The sequence below is a fragment of the Phytophthora sojae genome (genome assembly GCF_000149755.1).
Source record: "Phytophthora sojae unplaced genomic scaffold PHYSOscaffold_9, whole genome shotgun sequence".
In the NCBI taxonomy this organism is placed as follows: Eukaryota; Oomycota; class Peronosporomycetes; order Peronosporales; family Peronosporaceae; genus Phytophthora; species Phytophthora sojae.
The window spans coordinates 1,039,012-1,064,587 of NW_009258123.1; the positions used below are offsets into that span (position 1 = coordinate 1,039,012).

General features: G+C 51.1%; 11 protein-coding genes across 11 annotated transcripts; 4 read left to right on the plus strand and 7 right to left on the minus strand.

Annotated features, from left to right (window-relative positions):
• Positions 1-197: 197 nt before the first annotated feature.
• PHYSODRAFT_564250 (hypothetical protein) lies at positions 198-4,042 on the minus strand (the record flags this gene model as incomplete). Its single annotated transcript, XM_009536299.1, has 4 exons — positions 3,860-4,042; positions 2,516-3,766; positions 2,198-2,429; positions 198-1,345 (listed from the first exon to the last, which is right to left on the minus strand). The coding sequence occupies exons 1-4, from the start codon at positions 3,959-3,961 to the stop codon at positions 198-200; spliced, it is 2,733 nt and encodes a 910-aa protein (XP_009534594.1). The 5' UTR covers positions 3,962-4,042.
• A 230-nt stretch (positions 4,043-4,272) lies between these two features.
• On the minus strand, positions 4,273-4,776 carry PHYSODRAFT_288480 (hypothetical protein; the record flags this gene model as incomplete). Its single annotated transcript, XM_009536300.1, has 1 exon — positions 4,273-4,776. One exon carries the CDS (start codon positions 4,774-4,776, stop codon positions 4,273-4,275), a length of 504 nt encoding a protein of 167 aa, XP_009534595.1.
• A 2,264-nt stretch (positions 4,777-7,040) lies between these two features.
• Positions 7,041-7,562, plus strand: PHYSODRAFT_367246 (hypothetical protein; the record flags this gene model as incomplete). The annotated part of the gene is made up of 1 exon (XM_009536301.1): positions 7,041-7,562. A coding segment is annotated over one exon (522 nt), but the record flags the coding sequence as incomplete, so codon positions are not given.
• A 105-nt stretch (positions 7,563-7,667) lies between these two features.
• On the plus strand, positions 7,668-7,985 carry PHYSODRAFT_416730 (hypothetical protein; the record flags this gene model as incomplete). The annotated part of the gene is made up of 1 exon (XM_009536302.1): positions 7,668-7,985. A coding segment is annotated over one exon (318 nt), but the record flags the coding sequence as incomplete, so codon positions are not given.
• A 486-nt stretch (positions 7,986-8,471) lies between these two features.
• On the plus strand, positions 8,472-8,804 carry PHYSODRAFT_522126 (hypothetical protein; the record flags this gene model as incomplete). Its single annotated transcript, XM_009536303.1, has 1 exon — positions 8,472-8,804. The coding sequence occupies one exon, from the start codon at positions 8,472-8,474 to the stop codon at positions 8,802-8,804; it is 333 nt and encodes a 110-aa protein (XP_009534598.1).
• Positions 8,805-9,200: 396 nt separating this feature from the next.
• On the minus strand, positions 9,201-9,788 carry PHYSODRAFT_522607 (hypothetical protein; the record flags this gene model as incomplete). Its single annotated transcript, XM_009536304.1, has 1 exon — positions 9,201-9,788. The coding sequence occupies one exon, from the start codon at positions 9,786-9,788 to the stop codon at positions 9,201-9,203; it is 588 nt and encodes a 195-aa protein (XP_009534599.1).
• Positions 9,789-10,538: 750 nt separating this feature from the next.
• PHYSODRAFT_523957 (hypothetical protein) lies at positions 10,539-10,868 on the minus strand (the record flags this gene model as incomplete). The annotated part of the gene is made up of 1 exon (XM_009536305.1): positions 10,539-10,868. A coding segment is annotated over one exon (330 nt), but the record flags the coding sequence as incomplete, so codon positions are not given.
• A 4,556-nt stretch (positions 10,869-15,424) lies between these two features.
• Positions 15,425-17,060, minus strand: PHYSODRAFT_522180 (hypothetical protein; the record flags this gene model as incomplete). Its single annotated transcript, XM_009536306.1, has 7 exons — positions 15,425-15,476; positions 15,543-15,547; positions 15,588-15,738; positions 15,823-16,043; positions 16,149-16,456; positions 16,520-16,924; positions 16,988-17,060. 7 exons carry the CDS (start codon positions 17,058-17,060, stop codon positions 15,425-15,427), a joined length of 1,215 nt encoding a protein of 404 aa, XP_009534601.1.
• Positions 17,061-18,804: 1,744 nt separating this feature from the next.
• Positions 18,805-19,333, plus strand: PHYSODRAFT_338480 (hypothetical protein; the record flags this gene model as incomplete). The annotated part of the gene is made up of 2 exons (XM_009536307.1): positions 18,805-18,904; positions 18,954-19,333. The coding sequence occupies 2 exons, from the start codon at positions 18,805-18,807 to the stop codon at positions 19,331-19,333; spliced, it is 480 nt and encodes a 159-aa protein (XP_009534602.1).
• Positions 19,334-22,773: 3,440 nt separating this feature from the next.
• Positions 22,774-23,712, minus strand: PHYSODRAFT_338482 (hypothetical protein; the record flags this gene model as incomplete). The annotated part of the gene is made up of 1 exon (XM_009536308.1): positions 22,774-23,712. One exon carries the CDS (start codon positions 23,710-23,712, stop codon positions 22,774-22,776), a length of 939 nt encoding a protein of 312 aa, XP_009534603.1.
• A 1,137-nt stretch (positions 23,713-24,849) lies between these two features.
• PHYSODRAFT_288481 (hypothetical protein) lies at positions 24,850-25,065 on the minus strand (the record flags this gene model as incomplete). The annotated part of the gene is made up of 1 exon (XM_009536309.1): positions 24,850-25,065. One exon carries the CDS (start codon positions 25,063-25,065, stop codon positions 24,850-24,852), a length of 216 nt encoding a protein of 71 aa, XP_009534604.1.
• Between the last annotated feature and the right edge of the window lie 511 nt (positions 25,066-25,576).

Below are 25,576 nucleotides of genomic sequence, written 5' to 3' on the forward strand. Positions count from 1 at the left end.
GAACGGAGGGCTTGACCTGGATAGGGCGAATCGGAGAATGAAGTCCTTTACTCGCAGCAAACAGATCGATCCTTGTTGTATGTAGTACCTTGAAACTCATAGAAGATGGGGATGTTTAAGCAAATTGATGATACTGTGGACTCACAAATTATCACGCACGACCACTTATCCTACAGTGCAAGAGTCTACAGTATCTATCAGGCAGCCTTGATACCGTCGTTCCCAGTGACGATGGCTTTCAGAGCAGTAGCGAGCTGATCCGATGCGGTGGCCGCGTTGTCGCAGTCTCCAATACGGTGCAGCCCAACAACCACATTGTCTCCACGAGAAATCACGGGCGATCCGGAGCTTCCTTCCTCCGTGTCGGCGGAGTACGCGAGGAGATGCTCATAGGTGACACCTTCCACTGCAACTGAGTAGTCGAGGTTGAGGATGGTCGCGGCTTTCGTATCGGCGTCGTTGTCGGTCTTCGCGATCTTCTTGGCGCCGCCCTTGGGGTGTTGCGGGATGTAAATGTGTTCGTCTTTGGTAGGAGCAGTGCTGCGAACCTGTAGAAACCCGTAAGTACTCACATAGGACGCAGCGTCGCTCGTGATCTGCAACACGGAGTAGTCGAGCGTCTTGTCCGACTTGATGAACTTGATGTTGGCCTTACCAACCAGAGTCTTGCCGACGGGGCAGGTCGCAAAGGTGCCGTCGTCACTACATCCAGCAGTCTGCACGTCGAACTCGAACTTGGCCGCGTCCACCATCTCCTGACTCGAGAAGCAGTGGTTGTTCGAGATGATGTGGCCTTGGTTGCCCCAGAGCCACGCAGTGCACGTGACGATGGCCTTATCTTCCCGAGTGCGCTGAGTCCGCATCACCGCCCTCGATTTGACGACCATGGCCTTGTCCTCGGCACTGCCCGACGAAAAACACACCACGTTCTTCATCGTATCCACCGCCCCGCAGATTTCCCGCTCTTCATTCTCCGCCTGCGTGTCATCGGGGTACGAGTACCCGACTGAGTCCAACTTCATCGTCGAAGTGCTGCTGGTTGGGCATCCTTTTGAGGGAGGTACGTACTGTATCACCACACCCGTGCCGGAAATGGGTGTAGTGGTAACATCCGATGAGAGCGACCTGACCGTAATGGCCTTCGACCCGTTCACTGAAGCGACGACCAGGTGAGCACCGGTAGTCAGATTGACTGAGGAGAAGTGGAGCCACACCGCGCTTGCCGTGTCCTGCGTGATGGTCCACTGCTGGTGCTCGCACGGAGATCTGATTGTGTAGCTCGAGGTGTTGACTTGTTTCCAGGCCCCAGTTGCGAAGCCACCGTCTGATGATGAACTAGCCGCCTCTACACAGTACGTGTATTGTGAAGCAGCGAACGCAGCAGCAGCGAGGAAAGCGACTCGTGTGAGCATTGTGTGCCCGACAAAGTTGGTTTTGCGGCAGCCGATGGAACGTGAAATGAACCAAATTGGAGCCCGACTCGCCTCGCCCATTTGTAAGAGCCACCTGCCCATACAGCCGTCGACGAATTCCACGCTCAGGCGAAGTGTTCGCTGCGCCGACAGCGATAAACTCCTGTTTTGCTGGTCGCCACTTCAAAAACCTCTATAATTGGAAGATTAGTCATGTTGTTCGAATGTATCCCCTTTATTCTCATACTTAGACCATCTTATAAATATATATGTTGTCCTGTTGTGCTGGAATGACTGCTACAAAACAGCCTGACAAGTTGTTTTTCGCGAAAGACCACTTGCAGCTGGTGGGCAGCTCTATGGCTGACAGACTTGGCTTCTACTGCTTCCACTTGGGTGCCTTTGCATGAATCCAGCTGCAGGTTTGCACACCAAAATATAATCGCGAGGGGAAACAAGTTGTGGCTCGAGTTGAACGCGTCGTTGATTTGATTGATGATAGCAGAGCTGCCTTCACGCTCCATGAGCTGGACGTGTCAGTTAATGCGCCGCTGCATGAACTGTAGCTCATTAAGCTCGACCTTGAGCCAAGAGGCCTGTTTTCTCAAAGTCAACCTCGGAACCAGCTCACAGCGTCAGCACCAGCAGCGAATGGCAGAAGAAGAACACGATACAGCAAACACCGAGAAGAATCGCGATCTTGTAATCTGCAGGGCATTTGATCAATACGATGTGTGAGAACAACAGCCTTTTCAGCACCCGCTTCATTGCATTTGTGAACGCACCCAGCAACTCGTCGACGCCGGCGTTGCCAGTCTGCCAGCTAACCTGAAGCTCCGCCGAGATGGCGACCAAAAAGGCGACAATGCCCGACAGAAGGCACAGCAAGCCGTTCCAGAAGAAGCGGTTCGTCACGGAGCTGTGTGCTGCAAATAGCCACGTGACCACAGTGCTCGCCACCAACGCAGCAATTGTCGCCAGACCATCAGACGAGTCGAAGCTGAGAGACGCGAGATCCTGTTAAAAGGCAACAACAGCGTTAAGTGAGCACCCTTGCAGCACCAGTCGCGTACAGATGCGTTCATTGCAGGGAGAAAACTTACGCTGAAGCCTGTCAACGGGCCGTCCAGGAGCATCGCGGTCTTTGCATGAATAAATAGCAAAAGAATAAATAGCAGCGTTGTAGCCATCCAGAGGTTCAGCCCGAGGCCGACCGTAGCGCCGACCACACTCTTCACGCCGCCCACGACAATCTCAAATCCTGACTTGACGATGCCACCTTCCAGAGGGACTTCATGACGTAGCAGGCTCTTGTCGGCGCCACCGCTCACCAGGTGAAAGACGGGGGCCTGCTTATCCGCCGGCGGCGCAAAGCTCATGCCCGTGATAGCAAACGTGTGCTGCTCCGTCGACGTCTTCTTGTACTGCTGCAGCGTGGACGTCAGGAACACCTTGATCTCTCCCGTCACAGCAGCCGTGCAGACGAAGCGGTCGTCCTGGCTCACACAGAGACTCGCCACGGGTTTGTCCCCAGCAATGGTTGTTTCCTCCACCACCCAGTTCCACTGATCCTCGTTCTCCTGTGCGATGGTCTCAGGCTTCCACTTAATCAGAATCGAGTCGCCGCGCGCCGGGGTCAGCACCGTGTACAGTCTCCTGCCACTGTTGGAGAAGCGCACGCAGCGGAACAGGTGCTTCCTGGGGCCCACGACGGGCTTCGTGGGCAGTCGCTGGATGGCGATGTCCAGCGCGTCGTCCTTGGAGAACTTGCAGATAGGCGTCACCTCCGTGAGTCTCCACAGATGACACGACTGGTCTTCGGAGCTGGAGGCCACCAAGTTGCGGTGCGACAGGTCCACGTCAATGTCCCGGATCCTCTTGGTGTGGCCCCTGTACTCCCTCGTGAGCGTGACCATGTTGACCCCATTGATGACGCAGTCCCCGAGCTTGGGCTGCTCCTCCGTCACCACCTTCTGATGCGGGTCCCTCTCGTCGGGCACCTTCAGCGCCTTGGCCGTGCCCGCCTTCTTCTCGGGCTTGGACGGGTCGCGGCTCAGGCGCCAGACGCGCACCACGCCGTCCTCGCCGCCCGTGAGGATCGTCGAGTTGCCCACGAAGCGCGCGCACGTCTGCGAGCTCTCGTCCTCGTGGAAGTCCGTGCGGAACTTGACCAGCAGCGCCATGCTCTTGGCCTTGAGGTCCAGCGCGTAGACCCAGCAGCCGGCGCTCACGGACACGGCGATGAGCTGGCCGTCGTGCGAGAAGGCCACGCCCGAGGCCAGCTCCAGGCCCGTATCGGCCGTGATCTCCTTCCTGAAGCCCGTCGGGTCCGCGTCCGAGAGTTGGTAGATGTCCTGGAGAGGTACATAGGTAGAATAAAACAAATATTATAACTTAGAGAGAGATTATCACTGACTGGAGGATTGAAGGGGGACTGAGACACGTACGACGGTGTTCTTGATGCCGGACTTGAGCGAGCCGCCGCCACCGCAGATCGCGAAGAACCCGCGGGCGTACGAGAGCCCCATGATCGGGTACTTGACCTTCATCTTCGCTGCTAGTGTGACGGGAAGGGTGCTCTGCTTTAAGCTCGGGTGTCCTCGGTGAGCTTTTTTTTTGGCTTCTGCCACGCGGCATCTTTTTTCGTCACTGAAGAGAGGTAAAGTAGTGACAAGGCCTACTGATTTAGAGATAATCGGCTTGTAGATGCTGAGCTTTGACCCCTATTGGGGTAGTCAACGCTGCATACCTTAGTAGAAACACTCTCAGCGTTACAGTACACGTAGCAACAACTCTTCAACACAATCGGATAATGATCTTGTATTCGTTTCGTGCAAGTAAAGTATAGCGCAGTATTTAGTTAACGGTGTGCCTTCCGAAAGAACTTCGTCACAGCCGCCACAGTTGACCAGCGGGACTTGGCCTTCTTGAGCGCCTTCAACCTCACCGCGCGATCCGCCAACCTCTTCGCCTCGTCCTCAGCCTTTCGTTTGGCAATTAAGTGGTATCGATAGGTCATGTATTTCTTGTGTTCGTCGGTCATCGTTAACTTGAGCACAGCCTTCTGTCCTTCGTTGATGGCTTTCTCCATTGGTTCTGTAATCCCCAGACGTTTAGCGTAGTCGACTTCGTTCACTCCTTCCAGCATCAATTTCTGCATTTCGGCTATAGTCAGGGCCGGTTCAAAGGCCCTTTCTTCGGAGACGCCTGCAGTGGCGCGGTGGGATCTCAGAAGCCGCGGGGTTGGACCGTTTGCCACAGCCACTTTCGAGAGCGTTGCTTGGTGGTCCGCTGTGGTCGTGAGCGCCTCACTGGTAAGCAGGCAGGTAGCCACGACCACCACCAAGAGCTGGGAGACGCGCATTGACGTTCGATGGGGCGGTGGGCTTTAGAGGCTGGTGAGTGAAAATCCTGAAGTGCGTCTTACATTCGTTGAGGAGAACCATTCGATGCAGGAAGCTACGAGGGCGTCATCAAGTCGCATCCCATGCATTTCCTTGTGCCATTGTGGAGGTGCGACGCACTCGTACACAAGATACAGTAAGAGAGCGTCACAGGATTGCTGGGTATACATTTCACAATATGAAAACAAACATGCAGCACATTCGGAAAACATGTTGTTTCAAGGAAGCTTGAAAACGGAAAATGTAACTTTTATAGGCTCCTCGAACGCTTTTGAAGTATACATTTCACCTCAAGATTTGTGAAAAACCACATGGTCGAGGTAGATTACGCCATTGTGTATGCCCCAGCAGGATGGCGAACACAGTGGATTTGTCCAGCAAATTGCTGGCAGCAACACCATGTTGACAACAAGGTCTGCACCAGATATTAATTAACGGGGACCAACTTGCTGGTTTATACCAGGAGAAAACCTCATATCTAAAACAACCAACCGCAATTATAAACCAAACACATGAGATTTGAACTGTAGCGATTGGGTTGCAATAGGGTGCCTGCTGTTTGCCCATAGCATACGTAACGCTGCAGCGCCTTACAGTGCGCGCCAAAATGATAGGACCGCCTTGAAAAGTTCTCATAACTCGGTCAATATTGATTATTTTAAGGTGCGGTTTCGAGGCTAGTTATAAAACACGCTGGGAAAGATCAGGTATGCGCTAACACTCGCGTTTTTGCACTCTATGCGATAGCTCACATACAAAAAACTGTTTCTGCCAAGTCGACACAAATTAGGACCACCCCCATCCCAATACAAAAGCCTATATAGAGGAAAAGCCTGTACAAAGCGATATGACTGGGGATTTGTATCGCGACAACTTCCACCGGCCTCTGGAACGCACCCCTTCATGCAAAAGCCAACACCAAGGGGATATCCGATAAGCTGTTTAATAAATACGTCTTAGTTCAAGCGAAAGCGCGGGGCTTAGACGTAGTTTTAAATGGACGAGCCGCTATCTAGAGAGTCACTCACACACCGGTCCTTATATAGCAAATCATAGGGATTCTGCAGACGTACTGCAGAGACTGACATCCATGCTTAGTTCTCGCTCGATATGGCTAAAGCAGCGGAGCCATGGCCACACATTGTAGCTAACACTGCATACTACGTAAGGATAGTCATAGGATTGGCTCGCGCCATCTCTGTGTGAACGCACTGGCCGGTGGAAGTTGTCGCGATACAAATCCCCAGTCATATCGCTTTGTACAGGCTTTTCTTTATATAGGCTTTTGTATTGGGATGGGGGTGGTCCTAATTTGTGTCGACTTGGCAGAAACAGTTTTTTGTATGTGAGCTATCGCATAGAGTGCAAAAACGCGAGTGTTAGCGCATACCTGATCTTTCCCAGCGTGATTTGTAACTAGCCTCGAAACCGCACCTTAAAATAATCAATATTGACCGAGTTATGAGAACTTTTCAAGGCGGTCCTATCATTTTGGCGCGCACTGTAGCCATTCCACACATGCATATGGCAAGCATCGTATGAACATCAGCACATGTTTTGCTCGGTAGCAATGCAATACTGTACAGGCCAATTTACCTCGCGCACTCTGCGGCGCACGTTGGCTCGCTGCTCTCGCTGGACGCGTTCGGCGTCAACGCGTGCTCCGTGTCGCCCGTTGGCTCGAACATTTTGCTGAACGCGTTCGGGGGGGGGGTCTAAGGAGGGCCATTCCCAAGCAAGGCCATTTTCAAAAAAAATGGGCATGTTTTCATGTTGAAGGGGGGGGGGAAGGACACTCGCGCGCTGGCTCTCATCTTCGGACTTCGACACGGGGGGGGCGCCCGTCTCTCGCTTCGCTCGGGGGGCACCGCTACGCGGGAAAACGTCAAAAGGTGTATGAATTTGAAACGTTTTGTCAAAAAGCGATTAACATGTGTCAATAGGTGTATGTTGGGGTTATCAGTATCGACAGTAAGTGTATGAAAGGTAACACGTGTCACAACGTGTATGAAAGCTCACACGCCAAAGTCACAACATGTATGCCAAAGCAAATGAATCGCTAGGACTCCGATGAAAACGGGTTCAGGCTCAAACCCGGCAAAACCCGGAGTTCTGTGGGCTTCTGCATGTCTTACTGAGTCCGATTCACGGCTTTTAAGCCGTCATTAGCGGATATTCCGACTGAGGGACAGCAATGAGTGTCGACGCAGATGACATCAGCGACGACGGCGAATCAAGTGATGTCGAGACTCTAAGCATCGGGATGACATTCGAATCGGGCACAGATGCGCTACATGCCGTTCAAGACTATGCGCTTGCTCACGGGAAGGCGGTCAAGGTCAAGCAACGCAGCGGAATGCATCGGTTGATTGGCTGTACTGCGGAAGGCTGTACGTTTTGGGTTAAAGTCTACCGGAAGCGGCGGGCTGATAAGACGTACGGGCCGTGGTACATATCGTCCATGAACACGAAGCATGTAAACTGTGTGTCCAGCGCCAACCCAACCAGGCGCCAGATTGCCGAGCTCCCAACTTTCGAAAGCGCGGTTAGAGCTGACTACACCATCTCAGCACCAGCGTTGGCAGAGCAGGTTCAGCACAGAGACGGCATTTCTCTTCAGAAAAAACGAAGAACTCTCTACCGAGCCCCCGAAGCTGTTCATGAACTTAAGTCGAAGGATCTTGCTCGATCGTACGAGAAAATACCCAGCTACCTGGGGCAATTTGCTGCACTGAATCCCGGAAGCGTCGCCGTGGCCGAACGAGACCAGCAAGGCCATTTCAAGCGAGCAATCATTGTTGTGAAGGTATTCGCCGACGCTGTTTTCGCACGCCAAACCGTTCTTGGCGTCGACTGTAGCCACTCCAAGTGCCCAGCATACGGCGGTATGCAAATGCACCTGGTTGGACGTGATGGGAACCTTCGGAACTTGACGATTGCGTTTGGACTGGTGGAGGCAGAAGATGTGGAGAACTATACGTGGCTTTTCTCGATGTTGAAGCAGAATGGGTACGACTTCACGGGGGTTCCTATGTTCTGTGATCACAGTAGAGCTCTAATATCTGTTGCTCTCAAGATGGGACTCAATCTCAAGTACTGCACCCTTCACATCATCCGGAATCTACTCGCTCGTTTTCTTAAGTTCACGCACGGGCACAAGAAGCTGATATGAGCCTTGCAAAGCGCGGAGACGGAATACCTCTACTCAAGTCGCCTGGCGTGGATTGGCCTGGAGTTGGGCCCAGACGTCGAAACGTACCTGTCTGATATTCCAACCGTTCGTTGGTGCGTCCACGCAAACGTTGGAGTTGTGTCATTGTACGGATGGCGAACGTCGAACTTCGTGGAGGGTGTGTTTGGCTCTCAATTGGTCAAAGGAATGCGTCGTTTGCACCCTTACGGATTTCTGCAAGCAATGTGTGGTAGCTTCGCCGACGAATGTTTCAACCGCTCCCAAAACGCTGATTCCTGGGGCGAGAAGAAGCTTGTGCTGACCCCTTCCGCCGAGAAGCTGCACTGTAAAGAAAGCTCGAAGATTGGGCAATACGCTGTTCAACAAGCCTCACCTGAAGTGTACTACGTGCACGCTACGGATGCTGCAGTACGTATCCGGCGCCGGGTGAACCTGCAGGATCGAACGTGCACGTGCGCTCGCATGGATCAGATGGGAATGCCTTGTCGACACCTCATCGCTGTGCTTGAAAGTTCTGGTAAGTTGTCGGAAGTTTTTTCTTATTTCCAGCCATGCTACAAGGTTTCAACATACCAGGATACATTTAAGGAGCGCGCGGTCTTTATTCCCATTGAGACGGAAGTTACTTGTGACGCGGGGTGGCTGCCAGCTCGACACATTAAAAAACCAGGTCGCCCTAGAACCAAATGCATCCGGAGCAGTGGCGAAGAAGGCGGCGGAACCTCTCAGCGCTGCTCGCAGTGCCACCAAAGAGGCCATAACAAGCGCTCGTGCACCGAGCAACTCGACGATTAGAAAATTCAAAGTAACGTCCCTCAGTCGCTATTGAACCTTAATGACGTCAGGTTTGCTCCTTACATGATCGCTGCATACATTGCCACATTCCTCCACTCCGCAATTTTGAATGAAGTCCCTCAGTCGCTATTAAACCTTTATGGAACCATTCTTGCTTCCTACACGATCTATATGCAATTTGCTACATTTATAAACTCCGCAAATTTTGAATGGAGTCCCTCAGCCGCTATTAAGCCTTAATCAAGTGAAGCTTGCTTGCTTCATAATCTATAAGCAATTTGCTACAACCTATCACTCCGCAAATTTTAAAAGAAGGCTTTCTCGTTAATTAGATCGGACCTTCATTCATCCAAGAAATTTGAACTTATGCATTCGTTGACTGTGTATCCTGTCCAACTAGTCCGAAGTCATACCGCTAGCAACCGTGCCATTTCCGTCTTCGCTGAGCTCCTCGTCAGACCCACCACGACAATCTTCGGAACCACACAAACATGTAAACCAGAGCTCATCCCCGTAGTCAACAGTAACTTCGGACCCCGCACCAATGTATTCCATCGCCACCACCACGACCGTAACGAAGCGTCGATTCTGGACTTCATAGAATTTGCAGTTTGCTTCGCACGAATGGTTCATGAGCCGTGCGATGTTCCCTTTGTCGCGGGCCTCGATCCACAATTTTTGTCTGCGAGTCGAACGTGTCTCGAGCCCAATTGTATAGTCGCTGATTCGCTTTTTGTCCTTGCTGTAGTCGTGTGTGGTGAGAACGCCTGCATACTCTGCCACTATAGCACCCTCAAAGATTTTCTCGGTCGTAAAAACAGAATATCCAACATCCCCGCTGGCCAATCGCAGCCCGTCCAGAGTCCGCAGACGATTGCCGCAGTATTTGCCGTTCAGACAATTGTTTCGGGCGCAGAAAATGCTAGTTACAGCATTGGGGCATGTGTCGGGCCGACAAATGAACTCGCAACCGCACCAATCCATCGATCCCAAATCTGCAACAGCAATCTTGCATGGATTTTGTGTGTGCGTGATCTCCTCAACTTGCTCTGGCCAGGGAACAGCATCAGCTTCTGTATACAGGCGCGGTGTAACCGTATCAGGACTTGGCTCGGTACTTAGCGGTGATTCTGAATTTTCCTCTGGCTCTGATTCCATATCTCCCTCGTAGGCATCGTTGTCACCAAAATGATCCTGCACCTCGCCATCATCCGTTTTCTTCTTTCCCACCACCGCGCTGAGCGGTCCGTCCAAGGACAACCGTATGTCTGCATCTTCTATTTTGTCCACTAGACTGTCGTCCTCGTTGGGGCTATTGTCGCTGTCATTACTCGATAAATCGATGCAAATAACTTCTGGGCTGATAGGCGAGCGTGGAGCTTCATCCGCGACGACTCTGGTATTTTCGACGAGCGCAGCATTCGATAGATGCCTCTCTTCAGCTCCAAACAATTCACCGCTGCATGTCTCCGAGTCGCTAGAACTCAACAAGCAAATAACCTCTGGTGGTAAAAGTGGTGAACCACTCTGGTCAACATGACCCACACCAACGCTGTTTGTAAGCTCGTTTCGTGTATTCGTACCGATGGTACTAGCACTAAGCTCCATTTCTTGCTTGTCATCATCACTGGTCCCGTCCAAAACGATGACATGCAGAACCGGAGATCTAGCACATGAGGTAGCAGGATCTGGACCATTACACCTATCTGCTCCGCGCGCTTCACTGTCCTCTTCTTCATTGGTCAGGTCGACCAAATCTGCCATGTCGCGAAGTGCCTCATCCTTATGGCGAGACTCCGCCACTGTCTTGCCCACCCGCGATATAAATGGCCCTGAGTAGCATGCACCCTTGGAGAAGGTCTTGTACTTGCTCAAAGGCGCGACTTTTATCACGCCACAACGGTACGCTCGAGCCGAGTCACGCACAGGAGCTCGCTGTCGCATGTGGTGCCTTTTGCGCGACTTCGCCTTGAAGTAGCCTGTCTTAGTAGTGCGCGCGGCGTGCGAACGACGCTCGTGCTGCGCGTACGTCGGTGGGGCTCGCTTCCCAGACACCCGAGTCATTGCCGCTCGTATCTCAGTCGGATGATGTGGGAATGAGATGTGCTGTTAGTCCGAATGGTTCCTAACGGGTCGGGTCTCAGTGGTATTACCCCGGGTTTTGACCCGGTTGCACTGGCTATCAGCTAAGCAAGTGTCAGTACGTGTCTGTCGTTCAAACGTGACCAGGCAAGCGTTGCTGGCACTGTGAGGCACCGCTTCTGACAAACGTTTCCCCAACGCATACACCTTTTGACGTTTTCCCCCGCTACGCGGTGTCTAGAAAAAAATATCGGGTTGCAGCGCTCGCTACGCCCGCGCGCGCAGACCAGCCCCGCCTAGGGCTGTTTCGTGCAGTGCTCGAAAGTGCACGAAAGTACTTTCGTGCAGATTCATCAGACCTTTATTACGGAGATAGCCCATTCAGACATCAATTGCGTTTCTCTACTAAGTACGATTAAAGCTCTTGAAATTACAGGCATAACCCTACCGAAACTGGTGCACGAAACAGCCCTAGCCCCGCCTAACCCTTCTAGCCCCAGACCTTATTCTGTATCTTACAGAATAAGCATTAGACTTGATTAAAGTATACTTCAAAACCTGTCAAAGATTTGCTGTTGGAAGTCCTTTCGCATCTTGCAGGTCAAGCGCTGGGTACATTGTGCACAGAACAGCTACGAAAGTGAACAAAACATGCTCAATGTATCCACCATATGCCGAAATGGCGAGCTTCTATTGGTCGTGGCGAGTGTAGAGCACGCTCAAAACCTGCTACCTGGTAATACCTTGCAAGGCTGCTAAGGCAGCATACTTCGGCTCCAGCCACCCATCTCCGGCACGTCGCGATAAACGCGGAGGAAGAAATCGCCCTGTTCCTAACTGACGTAGTGAGGAGGAACTGGGCGAATTCTTCCTCGTGCTTGACATTAGCGCATCATTAGATTTCTTTAGCCCACCTAACAAGCTTGTTACGTTTGTCTCTCTAACAACACCAGGGAGCTTGCATGCTCAATAGCCCGTAATGACACGCACTACACACGGTTCCTCTTGTTCGAAACAGGACAATATATGATATTCATGCCAACGTCTACTTCTTCCTTTACATGCGCACGCTCTTCAATGTTCGCGCCAGCCGTGGGTCATCTTCGCCATTTTGGCAGCCTCCGCTTTGCTCTGTAGCCTCCGGCACTGCCGCTTCATTCCTGCCGCTTTCATCGGTAGCCTCCCTCGTAGCCTCTGTCCCTTCTTCTGTAATCTCCGGTGTAACCTCATCACGCGGAGACCTTCTTCTGTAGCATCCGTCGTAGCATTTACCGCTTCTTCTGTAGTCTCCGGTGTAGCCACACCATGAGGAGCGCTTCTTCTGTAGCCTCTTGAGTAGCCACTGCATCAGCTACAATATAGCGGTAGACCCGGCTGTAGCCGGCTTCGTAGGAACCGATGAGGTTGTGCGCTGACTCCACAATCGATCTGCCAATCGGGCCACACGCGAGAGCTCATAGCGTCGTCTGGGTCGGATCACCAGGTCTGGTAATCAACATCGCAACGTAGATTTAATATACCACTAGTACAATGTTACAGAGCAAAGTACACGCTCTCGCTTACCTGTAGATCACAATGGCGCTCATCATGATCGTCTTCGGCCATGGTCCTTGGCCACTTGGGCGCGCTCGACGAGCCCCAACAAAGCTTGCATTGCGACGTCTTGAACAGCGCAGTTTCGGAATGAAGGAAAGTACGAGTGGCTGACACGCGGCGGCTTTAGGCTTCCACCCGAACTTTCAAACATGTTGGTGGTTTATACTCGTCCGTCTATTACCGGGGAATAAACCCCGTTTATCTTCCCATCGCTAATCAAACAGGAAGATGTGCACAATACCGGCTATACAAACATCCATATGCGAAGTTCGAAAGAGAGGACAAGTTTGCTGGATATTATGTCCTGTGACAATGCTTATTCTGTAGGATACAGAATACGGGGTTAGAGGGGCTAATCGGCGGGCGTTGGAACGAGTGAATGCACTGAGTGAGGCTTGTGCTTGCATCCGCTCACCCTCGCCCACTCCTCAACAGATCATGATCAAATGCATTGCCTATGAAAATGGCCTTGCTTGGAAATGACCCTCCTTAGACTCTCCCTGCGTTGGGTTTCACGGTGCGCTCTGCGGCGCTCGTTGGCGCGAAAGTATTCCTGAGCGCATTGGGGCGATCTGCGTGGCTAAGATGGCTCGCAGGCTCAATACTATTCGCCCATTGCACCTCGGCGTCGATTTCTCTGTCTACGTTGTAGATCCAATTTACCACACGAATATATGGGTGCCGTTGGATGGTCTCTCGTGGCCCCCGCACGTTCTTCTACAGGGATATCGGAGGGTCCGGTTGTGCTTCGGGTGCAGCTCGCTCACCGCGCGGATGCTCTTGCGCTGGATCGTCTCAATGCATGCTTTACGGAATGCCTTAATAGACAGCATCTTCACACCTGACGGCGCAAAGCTGCACTACTAGAGTGTAAAATGCAAAATCCGTCCCGTAAAAAAAGGCTGTCTGTACTGGAGGTGCTACGTCTGTACACCGACTCGGGTGCTATGTTTGTTCGCCCACATGAGTGCAGCGTTTGCTCACTATGCGAAGTGCGGCGTCTATCCACGCATGCCTTACACAGGCCGCATCAGCCCACGTTTTGGAAGCACTGAAAGAACTGCCGTGAAATATCGGTGAAACCACGTCTACTATATATGTCCAGTGATACTTACGCTACGCGGCGTAAGTGCACCTGAATGCACTGCGGTGAGATATCGGTGGAGCCAAAGCTACAATATATAATAACACCAGTGATACTTACGCTGCCTGCGTAAGTGCACATGCAAATCCTAGGTTATTAGATCCACTCAATGATCACAACGTAAATATGTCGTGCAGAGTAAATACCGAGGAACTTAAACAAACAATGAAGCTATTTTCGCTCATTGGCGTAACTACGCAAATAAATACGTAACTACGCTTCTACAAATAGCACTGAGACTTCGGCATCTGATGGACTTGTATGATAGCGTGCCCACGGCATTCGATAAGACCGCCATTGCTGAGCCAAGGGTTGACTTGTAGAAGCTCGGCATACTATCATGCGTGTCCACCAAGCTGTGTGTTTTTTTGCAGAGAGGTTCGGCAACGATTACGCGCGGGCTTATGCATCGAAACGATAAAAGTGCCAACACGTGCGAGCTTTGAGACACATCAGATAGGGCTAGGAACGTTTCCTCATCCCCTCAGTTCAATGTTAATAACATGGTTTCATTTTTTAGGGCATCGTGTTAGGAGTAAGCACTTTGGATCAAGTTTGCAGCTGGTAGTTTAAAGTTAGTATTCTTGGTTTAGATCTCATGTCCTCTCGTTTACCAGCCTCACAAACTTTTATTCGTCACGCAATGTACTGGTTCGCGGGCGTTAGAAGCCCGCTTGATATCGCAGTTCGGTGTTTTTTGTAGTTGCTGTTGCAGTAAAAAGATATCGCTAAACATGTAAATTCATTGGTTGCCATCAATGCGAAGGCTTTAATAAGAAGGCTTTTGGTCCAATACATTTTTTTATTTTACTAACAAAGGGCATCTCCTGCGGCTGCTTCGCAGCCGCAGTATCCGCCTGGTGTATTGCGTTAACAGTACCGACGTAGAATGCGGAGTTGGCAACAAATTGTAGAAGATGAATCTTGCTTGAGATGTTTTTGCAGCTTGGAACTCACAGTGAAAAAATACCTTTGTAGTTATTGTAGTAAAAAAAACTTCAAACACTCTCTCGCAGCACTAACAAGTATCCTATCCAGGTATACTATACTTATTAAAGTACAAATGTATGGCCTTGCTTGCTTGCCTCGCTTTGCTTTGTTCTGCTCTGCTTTGCTTTGTTTGGCTCCGTTTTACTGCTTAGCTGAATTTACTTCCAGTAACGTTGCACAATGACAAAACCTGGCTGGGTTGTGCAACCTGGTATACACAACTTGCACAACCCAGCTTCCTAGCCTTGCCTTGCCTTGTTTTGCTTTGCTTGCGTGGTGCAAATAAGCTGCAGCTTAATCCCAACGCGCAGATCCATAGGCAGCTCGCCAACTACTGTACCGGCCAGCAAGGAATATACTACGGATTCTATACAAACGTCAATAACAGGTACACGAGTCTACTTTACTTAGGGTTAATTCTTCATTCACCGACGTCGGAGGGTCCGACAAGCCAAAATGAGAGTATGTCAGAGCCGTGAACATGTTTTACTTAGGGTTAATTAAAAGAGTTTAGGACGGCATCGCAGAGGGCTGCATCTGGACATCGTTTTTTTTTCTAAACTACTGTCCGAAAATAAACAATGTACATGTAAAACTTGCACTTCCAGAATAAAAAAATACCAAGTCGAAATCGGTCTCCCAGCCAAAGCGCAGCAACCTTGTGAAGTCCGGTACTGTATTGCAGTTAACTCCATTTATTTATCCAGCACAAGTTTACAGTATTGGTTACGTTTGAAAGCCCCGCGAACTGAGGTTTGCTCCTGTTCCGCAAAAACTTGTTCATCACGAGCAAATATATTCAAGAAATTCATGCAGCAACGGCGATGAACGGGTTCCGACGGACGTAGTAGAGGAGGTATCTGCGCAGCACAACACGAGATAGGTTGTCAGAGCTGTTACATGTAGCAAACTCGGCGAGAGGGAACGTACGCTTGGGAGCGCTCGACTTTCTCGACCGGCACAGTTTTCACGTCGATGTCGTCAAAAAGAATCCACTGCTGCTGCTTGGAGTTGGGATCTCGAGCGTTGGGAACTTCGTCTCGCACATAGGACGTGTAATGACCGCCGTTCACCGACTCCCCGTGGTGATTCACAACGGCGACGAGGTCATAGACGTTTTCGCTTCGGTCACCTTCTGTCTTTCCAGGTACGGCGCCTTTGCTGCCTCCTTTCTTGCGCTCGCTGACTTCGTCGATGCCCACGGACGTAAATGGTCTCATGTTAAGGCCTACCAGGGGAAACTGAACGATCTGCGTGAGCTTCTGCTGACGGTAGAAGTCGAGACGACGAATGTGGAACACCAGCACATTGGGCAGTGTGTGCAAATTCAGGCTCTTGTAGTTGGTCTGGTACTTCGAACACCGCGGGCAGTACACTTGATTCACCCCGCTTAGTTCCTCCTCGGCAGCGAATTGACGCAAAAGTGACTCGAGAGTTATTGCGGACGAACCCGAGACCTCCTTCTTGACACCTCCTTCTTGCTTTCCATCCTTGCCACTCTCGGTCTTCCCGCTGTCTAGCGATAGTGACACGTCCAGGAACGGATCGAACTTGTGTGAAGCTGAGCCACAGCCCCCACACGCCAGTTCAGAGCGTAATGCACCAGAGAAATGCTGGTGCACAGCACAGTCGCACTCACTGTGTCCACGTGGGGTGAATCTTGGTGAGGCACCGCCGTGAACGAACACGCGAGGGTGCGTATGCGAGTGCAGTCCACCCAGCAGCGCAATCAACAGCTCATGTGCATCATGCTGAGCCGTACCGATGAAAGACGGGAACGCACTCCACATCGCCTCCAGTATCCCTTGTGGTGCAATGGGAGACGCGGTCAGCGTGTTACCTGGTAATCGAGTAGACGGAGGTAGAAGCAGAGCCATGAACGCAGCGAGCTCGCATCCAAGACACACCGTGATCGCAGGATCTGGGCCGCGCTTGGTGTCGTTCTGTCTGTCGCCATCTTCGTCACCCTCGTCGTTTTCACCCTGCTCTTTCTGCTTCTCCGCTTTGAGTTGCTCGTGCTTCTTTTGCAACATTCGCTGTCTCTGCTGCTGGCAGATGGTCGTGTCATGACTCCTCGCCACGAAAAAGTAGTGCTGCAGCATGGGGTTGTGCGCCAACGCCTGCAGCACCGAGCTCATGAAGCACGTGTTCCCCATGTTCACCAGTCCTCGTCGCAGCAGCTTGTGAGGAGTAGCAACACCCCGCAGCTGGCGCTTGCGTCGTCGACTGCCGCCTTCTACGGCTGCATCAGGGTAGATAAAGTCCCGACAGCACGCGCAGTAGAGCTGCCGCTTTCGCTCCATCACAGCTGCAGCAACAAGAAGAAGTTTAGTATTACCTCTCAATAGTAATATCAGCACCTCCGACGCACCAATGTTGTGGTTGTGGAGGATGGCATGTGCCATGAAGCTGCCGTCGTCTTCCCCGTCCTCAATCTCCTGCATCTGCTGCACACACACTTCTCTTGATCCCCGGAATTTACATGTCAGACAGCGATACAGCTCCCTCGACAGCTCGGCCTCTGTCTCCTACAAGGAATAATTGGAATTAATAAATAACAATAAATTGTATTTCACCACGGGATCCAGACCTGATCCACCAGGTAATGCTGCAACTGCGCGACGTCCGCGGCGTCCTGCGCCGCTTTCCCCGCCTGCAACTTCTTCCACGTCGACGCGTGCTCCTGTCCGAAGTGCACACACACGGCCCCGCTGCACAGAAGCCGCCCGCGCTTCTCCCCCGGCCTCGAGTCGCCCTGCTTCATCGTCTGCTGTGGGATCGTCATGAGCCCGTGAGCGTGCGCTCGGATTGGCTACAATGACGTAGTATTTTCACCCAATAGATGAGCTTAAGTATGAAAACTTCAACTTGACTGCGTCGCAGTCTGCGACTCGCAAGAGATCGATTCCAGCAAAATCGGCTAGGGGGTCAGGTGGCTATGCGCGATGAAAATTACAATCGAAGTCTTCGCCCGAAGATGAGTTTAGCCGTTTATGCATTACTGTACTGCATCATGCAAGAAGATCACTGATTCATTGCAATGTCGAATTCTGGTTCAGCAAGTGAGATTTCGCAGCTTTATCCACTCGAAGGTCGGTCCATGTGAGGAATACCGGCATCCCTTTGTCATTACATACAAATTTCGACCTTCTCTGCAGCCTGTGACGATGTCACCGAGTACCTTAATGCTTCCTCCTCTTTCCGCCTGGCAGGCGAGGCCGCCCGATTCAGTCCGCAACTGAGCGTAATTGGTAGTAGGCGAGGAGCGCCTGTATGCCATAACAAGTGCTCAGGTGAAAATGCCATTGATTGGCTAATATTAGCCTGTATGTCATAACAAGCAGTATGTGATGACAAAGGGATGTCGGTACATGAACAGCTCGAAAATGAACGAGAGTAACTCTGCAGGCGTACTGTAATAGAGCAACTAAGGAACAGTACCGGCAGACTGTAAATGTACTGTAATGCCGGTTGTCATCGGTGCTCGCGTTATCCGCTGCTGCCGTAATCTAGCAGGTATGGCCCTGCTTTTGTTTTTCACAAATTTTCATGTCTACTTCATCTGCCCTGAGGACTTCAGCGATAAAAAGCTATTCCAGCGGCAATGTCCGCTTTCAGTTTTCCTAGGAGAAGCACGTTTCTCTTGATGATACGATGCGCGAGCATAACAATATTATGTGTGACGACGGCAAACAAAAAAATACTTACGAACCTAAGTACGAATCGCTATTTAGTGGCTGTCTTGCGCACATTTTGAGCCCTTCTTTGCATCGAAATGTTGAAAATTCGAGGAGTTGTCGGCACTTGAAAAAAACTATCCCCGTTTTGAACGATAGTGACTTCAATTCTTTCTCAAAATTTGCTTAGCGTACATTATCAGAAAGCTCTCGTTAAAAGCAATCGCATTAAAGGCTTTTACGCTTTCTACGAGTAATTTTCACTTTCAAATTTTCGATGTCCGGATAGGTACGAATTATGATTGGTCAACTATAAAGTCGATTATCTCGATAACTCTCAATGGCGCGTTAGTAACATTTTGTTCGCCGTAGTCTCAACTGCACAGTATAATATACTGTGCAGTGCAGTACCGGGTACACGCAATGCCTACCGTAGGTTTTCCAATCCAAGATAGAACTCGGGATGCTCTGTTCGTATCTTGAACGAATGCATCGCAGTGCGAATTGCCTCATGGGATGTGCATTCACGGCGGCTTTCTGGCTGTGCTCGATCGAATGGTTCTCGCCCGGCAACGCCAATGGAAGAGCACTTCAGAATTTACTCTCCATGCGTCTATATCAACTCTTGGTTGTGATCGCGGCAACTTGCCTACTTTCCAGTGAGGCGCTCGCAACAACTACGGACTCCGACCAGACTTGAGCTCTCGAAAGAGGGCCCAACTCAGCGATTTCTGAGGTCCCACCGCACCACTGTCGAAGATGAAGATGATTCGGAAGAAAGAGCCCTGAGTTTGGAGGAAATGAAGAGGATGATGAAGGCGGGAATGAACGAAGAAGCATTCGCCGAAGAGCTCGGCGTTAGCGAAAAGATGAAGTTGGTGTCGAGCCAACCTAACACCGGCTTGGCCACGTTCTTGACGTCCCCCGAATACGCGAAGATTGCAGCGTACCAAAACTTTTTGATCGGAGCTCGGAGGGATTATGCGAACGGGGTGGCGGAGTCGTCCAAGAAGGCGAAGTCCAAGAAGTGGTGGAAGTAGGCAGAAAGCTAACAGGTACTAGGTAGCATGCGTGCTACCTTATCTAAGTCCCTTTCAATTGACAACGGAGAACGTACGGAGGTCATTTCTGCTACGGCTTTGTCTCCGTGACTGAAGATAAAACTTCGACAGCAACAAAAGTTGGATTACCGGAGCCTCCATTATAAAACAACAAAAGCAACGATAAAGGTCCCACGTACATGTATTCCCTATTCAATTATTAATAATACTTTACAACTACTACGTAGTACTGACGTTACTTTTACATTTGATAGTATTCGACACACCAGAAGTGAGCTGAAGTTGGTTTGATCTTCGGAGTTTGGATTCTTATTACGGAGCTGAATATGCTGTAAATTGTTGATATCGCTGTTTCAAGGGGCTCAGGCTCTCCACATCTCTGCCCATTGGCGATGAAGGGCTGCGCATCTCACAAGAGCACGATGGTGCCATGTAAAGGTTCAAGTAAGTGGCAGCCAGCCGTATTCAAAAATTTGATGGACCCGATTGGACAAGACGCGGCCACTATAAAAACAAGGTTCTGAAATGAGATTTCATCGAACAAATGACAGTGTACCAACTTCGCAAGCCCGCAACAATATGTCATACCCGGGGTTTCCTCCCTTCAACAGGGAATACACGCAGGTTGGACTAATAGCGTTGATTCAGGCTGACCAAGTCTCCATTCGAACGACAAGATGGCACACCACTATTTTAAACTCTATACAATCAGCTTTTGAATTAATGCGAAGGCAATTATAAGCTGAACTCGTCAAGATTGAAACCAGGGACGCTACGAAGAGCTCGAACGGCATCTCGTGAACTGGGTCGGGAGCTTGGGTCACGATCAAGACACCATTCGGCCAAGTCGACGATTTCATCGGGGCACGTTGATGAAAGTGACGGCATCAAATGGCCGGAAATCACGTGCTGAAGTACCTGCAACGGTGGCATGCGCTCCCCACGGGCTGTCACTGCATCGGCATACGGAGAGCTGTGCGTGTCAAGCTCAGTTATTAGGACGCCAAGGGAGTAGATGTCGGCCTTCTCTGAGTGCGATTCCCCGGCCAAAACTTCTGGAGCCGTCCAAAATGGCGATGTCCCTCCATTTCTCTGGGATGAATTCGCTGTGTCTGCGCTGTACCGATCTGGTGTTGCCAACTTCGCGTCCACTGTAGCCGAAAGCAGTACATTCTTGGCTTTGATATCGCCGTGAATGATACTATGGTGGTGAAGGTAGACCAGACCTCGAGCGACGTCCAATAAAATCTGCATCTTCTCGCGTTTCCACGAAAGAGAGAAGCACATGAAGTCTTCATATGCTTCCGCTTGATCCCTATTCGGATTCGACTGACGCAAATATTCACGCAGGTCGCCCAGCTCCAGATACTCCGTCAAGAGACACAAATTCTGCAGCGAGCTCCAGGCAACGCCCACGAAACTCAGGATACTTGGGTGTTGCAGCGCCGCACTGAGTCGAATTGATCGCACGAATGCCTTGACCTCGTTCCAACTCTTCCGTTGCTCCTTGGACAAGCGCTTAGCTGCAACGCAGCGATCGTGCAATACACACAGCCACACTTCACTGTGTCCACCCCTGGTGATTAAGTGGTGGAATTGCAGACTGTCAAATGGAATTTGTGCGTGCTTCAACTGCGGATCATTGGCCAGAGCTGTGAGCACACTCCTGTCCGTAAGTTTGTCGTTGCTGGGGCTCCCAGACGCGAGGCTTTCAGCAGTCAAGGCTAACGACAACGACAGAGGAGACGATTCCCAGGCCGTTGGAGAGGACGACAACATCTCGAGAAAGTCGTGCATCGATTGAGGGTTCCCAAACACGTCCTCTCGGTCGATTACCGGTTCATTGCGTGGTTTGGCGGAGCTGTTCATAATGTTGTAGCTCCTGGTGCTACTCAAGCTGAGCTGGTGCGCCGCTGAATTCTGCAGATCGATTTTCTTCTGTTCTGAGCGGCGCCGGAGATAAATGACGACAGCAATCGCCGTCACGAGCAGAGCAGCGGCTCCAACAATCAGCACGGGGACGGTTTGATGCCAGTCGCCAGGTGTAGCATCATCGTGCTGCAATCTGGTCACGTTGGTATCATCCGTTGCACTGTTATCACTGTCGTACTGGATGATCGCATTCTTGTCGGAGCTGGAGCCGTCGGATGCAGTCTCTTCAGTTGCGTATTGTTGCCTAGAAAGCCTATCCACATACTCGTCCAACCACTTCGTCATCAACGAAGAGTTCTTCGGTCGACACCACCGATCATCAGACTCACGATACTCGATACACGGAATTATCAGCGACGGCATCGCGGTTTCAGCTGAACACGTACGTGCTGAGTACGCCTCGTCTAGATAGTTGATGCCCGAGTGGATTGCAAATAAAATCGCCGAACGACCTGCCGAGATGTCGCTCCATGTATGACGACGCACCAGTGGCTCGGGTACCTCCACGCTGCTTGCATTAGCCAATTGAAGCCCAGCAGCCCACACAGGAGCCGCATTTGCCTTCGACTTCACCGATGAGCACGCACATTGCACGATATCATCAAGCTGACTTGGCCCACAATCGGCTGAGAAGCTCCAAGCTATCGTTGTACTGTCATTTGTCGAGCAGCTTCCAACGTCGCAGCCTGCTGCTTGGACCTGCTGGGTCTCCAGTGTAAGACCATCCATGGCAGCTCCGAAGCCGCCGGTCTCACAACGCGTGTAAACTTCTGCGAGAGCTCCGCCGTCGCCAAACGCATATCCTGCATCCCATAGCAGTGCACGCTGGAGAAGACCCGGAACAGAACCAAAGCTCAATCCAAAACGCTGAAGATTCGCAATTATCTTGTCTGGTACATCGTGTTCGAGCTGAATCTGTGGTGTGTTTGCGTCATTCTGCGCACTGTTATCGCTGTAAATCTGGTAATACGCACGCACAAAGTCGGTTGAGGTGTTGACCAGCACGATACTCGACGAGTGAGCAAAGCAGAGCGCGAAGAACGTGGCAACGTGTTCAAGGAGCGGTGGTAGTGACCTTGCCATCGCTGATGATACCTGGCTGCCAGGTGTTTGAATAGTGCGCGATTCTTGAGTCAGCGCCGACGAGATACGACGGCATATAGTCGTCAAAGGACGCACCGCGCTCTGCCTTCATCGGGATACAATTAGTTCGTCAAACAATAAGCATGGCTGGGGAGCAGTCAAGACAACTGTCTTGTTCTTTGTCAAGACATTACAAATACTGGCGACTGCCGACCGGATACTCCCGCATCAGTAGCAGCGCTGAACTTGTCTTCGGTGAATCAGCGAAAGACGCGCAGAACTGAACTGCACCGCGTGTCATTATCATTTGTAAGATTCCTTAATCGAAACAACTCACAACCAGCTGCGAAACCAGAAGTATGTCTGGAAGTTGCTACTCACCCGGTCCACACTATTGAGCTGCTTCACTTCCGCGCCAGAAACGTGAATCCTTGGAACGGTATCAGCCGCGGGTGTCCGTCAGCGAACGGGTCGGCGCTCTCACTCGTAGCCTCTCCTCCCTCCTGGTAGAAATTCTCCTGCGCGTCCTTCTCCAGCAGCTTGGTCAGCGTCGTCTGGAACTCCTCCTGCGTCATCCTCTCGAGGAACTTGGCCGCGAACGGGTTGCTCATCATCCCCTGCAGCATCGTCTTGGGGTCCTCAAACACAATCGTGTGCGTGGTGCGATACACCTGGACGTCTTTAAATCCGGCCTCCTGCAGCTCCTTCGACATCCTCACTCGGTCGGTCGCTGCAGTCAGCGTCGGGTATGCCAACGGCCCCCCTTCTCCCTCTCTGCCATTGAAAATGTCCGTCACGGCGTCGAACCATACCATCTGCGAGCTCTTCTCGTCCCACGCCGTGACGACCAGCAGCCCGTCGTCTTTCAGCACGCGGTGGGCGGTGACCCACCCGCGACTGCGGTTCGGGAAGATGCCCAGCCCGAAGTTGGAGCCCAGGATGTCCACTGACGCGTCGGACACTTGGTCCAGCACCATCCCGTCGCTCTGCAAGGTGGTGAACCTGTCCGCGAATGGCTTCAACGCGGAATCTTCTTGCAGTTTCTCCTTCAACTGCTGCAACATTCCCTCGGACAGATCCGACACCGTGATGCGAATTTCCGCGGGGAGAGCGAGGTACCGACGAGCGAACTCGAAGCTGAAGACGCCGGGCCCACAGCCGACGTCCAGGAAGTGGAACGCGGTCTTGGATCCATTGGCTTCGTGCTGCTGGAGCTTGTGGAGGATCTCGCGGTGCGCGACCTGCAGCGAGTCAGCGGCCCAGCGAGCGGTCAATGAGGCGAAGCCGGAGCTGTACGACTTGGCGTGCGCAGACCACTTGGCGTTCGTGAAGGTTCTTTCCATGGAGGCCGGATGGGGTGTCTTTGACAGTGAAGTCAAGTGCCTGAAGAGGCGCAGAGGACTCGTGGCGGTATGGTGTAAAACTGTGGACTATATGGTTTTGTAAAAGACAAGTTGATGTGCTGGATAAATGAAAATGCTCCTGTGCAAGGTATTTGCAATTCGGACTTGCTTGCTGCAACTTCGCCAGCGGCAAGTGAACCCGCAATAATGGTAGCCTAGATACTTGTAGTCCGACCGAGTTGTGATAGCGGCAACATAAGGCTGTGTTCGCTGAGAAAAAATAAAAGTAAGACGTGATAAAATATTTATAGGGCTCGTATTTGTTAGTCCGGCGGCGTTGGTCCGGTCAACGCCTTGCCAGCGCTCCAAAACCCAGCACCTACATCAAATCCACAGCCGAGAGCCTGGAGGAACCGCCATCCTACGAAGGGTATGCGCCGCTATTTCGAGCTCGGGAGACCCTCCCTCCCACCATCTTTGGTGCTCAGGATGAAACTGGAAGCACCCAATCACGGCACTACATGTACATGAATGCACTGTACCAAACAACACTACAATACTCGGGAGTGAAATGAACGTTATTATTCTGTTTCAACTCGATTTTATCATCCGCACCGAACTCGAACTAGGGTGTGTTTGATTCTAGCATTTAGTGGAGACACCGATTCGCGGAAATGCACGTGCCGACATGTGCCGTTGCAAAACAACTACTTAATGCCGTGGTTGATCTTCAGTGCCTGCAATCTGAGCCAATCCTCGTGGTCGCCTGCTTCCTTCAGAGCTTTTTCGATTTTTGCGATACTTAAGTATGTTTCTTAGCCTTGGCTGGATCAGGGCTTCGCATTATGTGGTAATACTCAATACGGTATTAATACAGCACCCCATGCCTACTGTATTGCTACTGGGTGCACCACTATCTGGCTTATGTATTAGCTGCATTACTATAGTTGTAGTTTGTATTATTACGGTCGTAATACAGACGGGGCCATGTCTACCAGTACGTAGAGTGCCCGCAACTGGCATTGAATCCCAACACTTTAGCTTGCAATGGGCTTGAATAGCCTGCTGTCGATCTGGGCTCCCGTGGCATGGATGACCGAGATATCGAACCACCGAAACGCGCTCCATCCTATACTTTCATTCCTTCACGGAAAACCCTCTCTCTTCGCCGATGTCTTCGTACTTCTCGACACGACGAAGCATTCGTCCGCCATCCGCGTCGAATAAATCGGTTGCAGCAGGCGACGCATCGTTCTTGACCCCAGCGTTGAGCTTGTTGGCCGAAGGAAGTGAGGCACCACTGACGTGAAGAGTGGCCGCAATGACCAGCGCGAAGATGAAAGCGAGGCGCATACCGATTATCGGCCCTTGGGTAGCGGGAGCGTGTTGCGCGCTTCAAAGTAAGTTGTGAAGTGAGTTCATTTAGAGTTGGATAAAGCTCCGTAGCGCCACTGGGGCGTGCCGGGTGGCAGTCACTAGTCTACAGCTCCGCAGTACCAATTACTGGACTGTACTGGGTGCTGATTATGTTTTGAGTTGATTGCGATTTACAAAGCCGGCAGCCGACGGGTATACATACATACATACATACATACATACATACATACATACATACATACATACATACATACATACATACATACATACATACATACATACATACATACATACATACATACATACATACATACATACATACATACATACATACATACATACATACATACATACATACATACATACATACATACATACATACATACATACATACATACATACATACATACATACATACATACATACATACATACATACATACATACATACATACATACATACATACATACATACATACATACATACA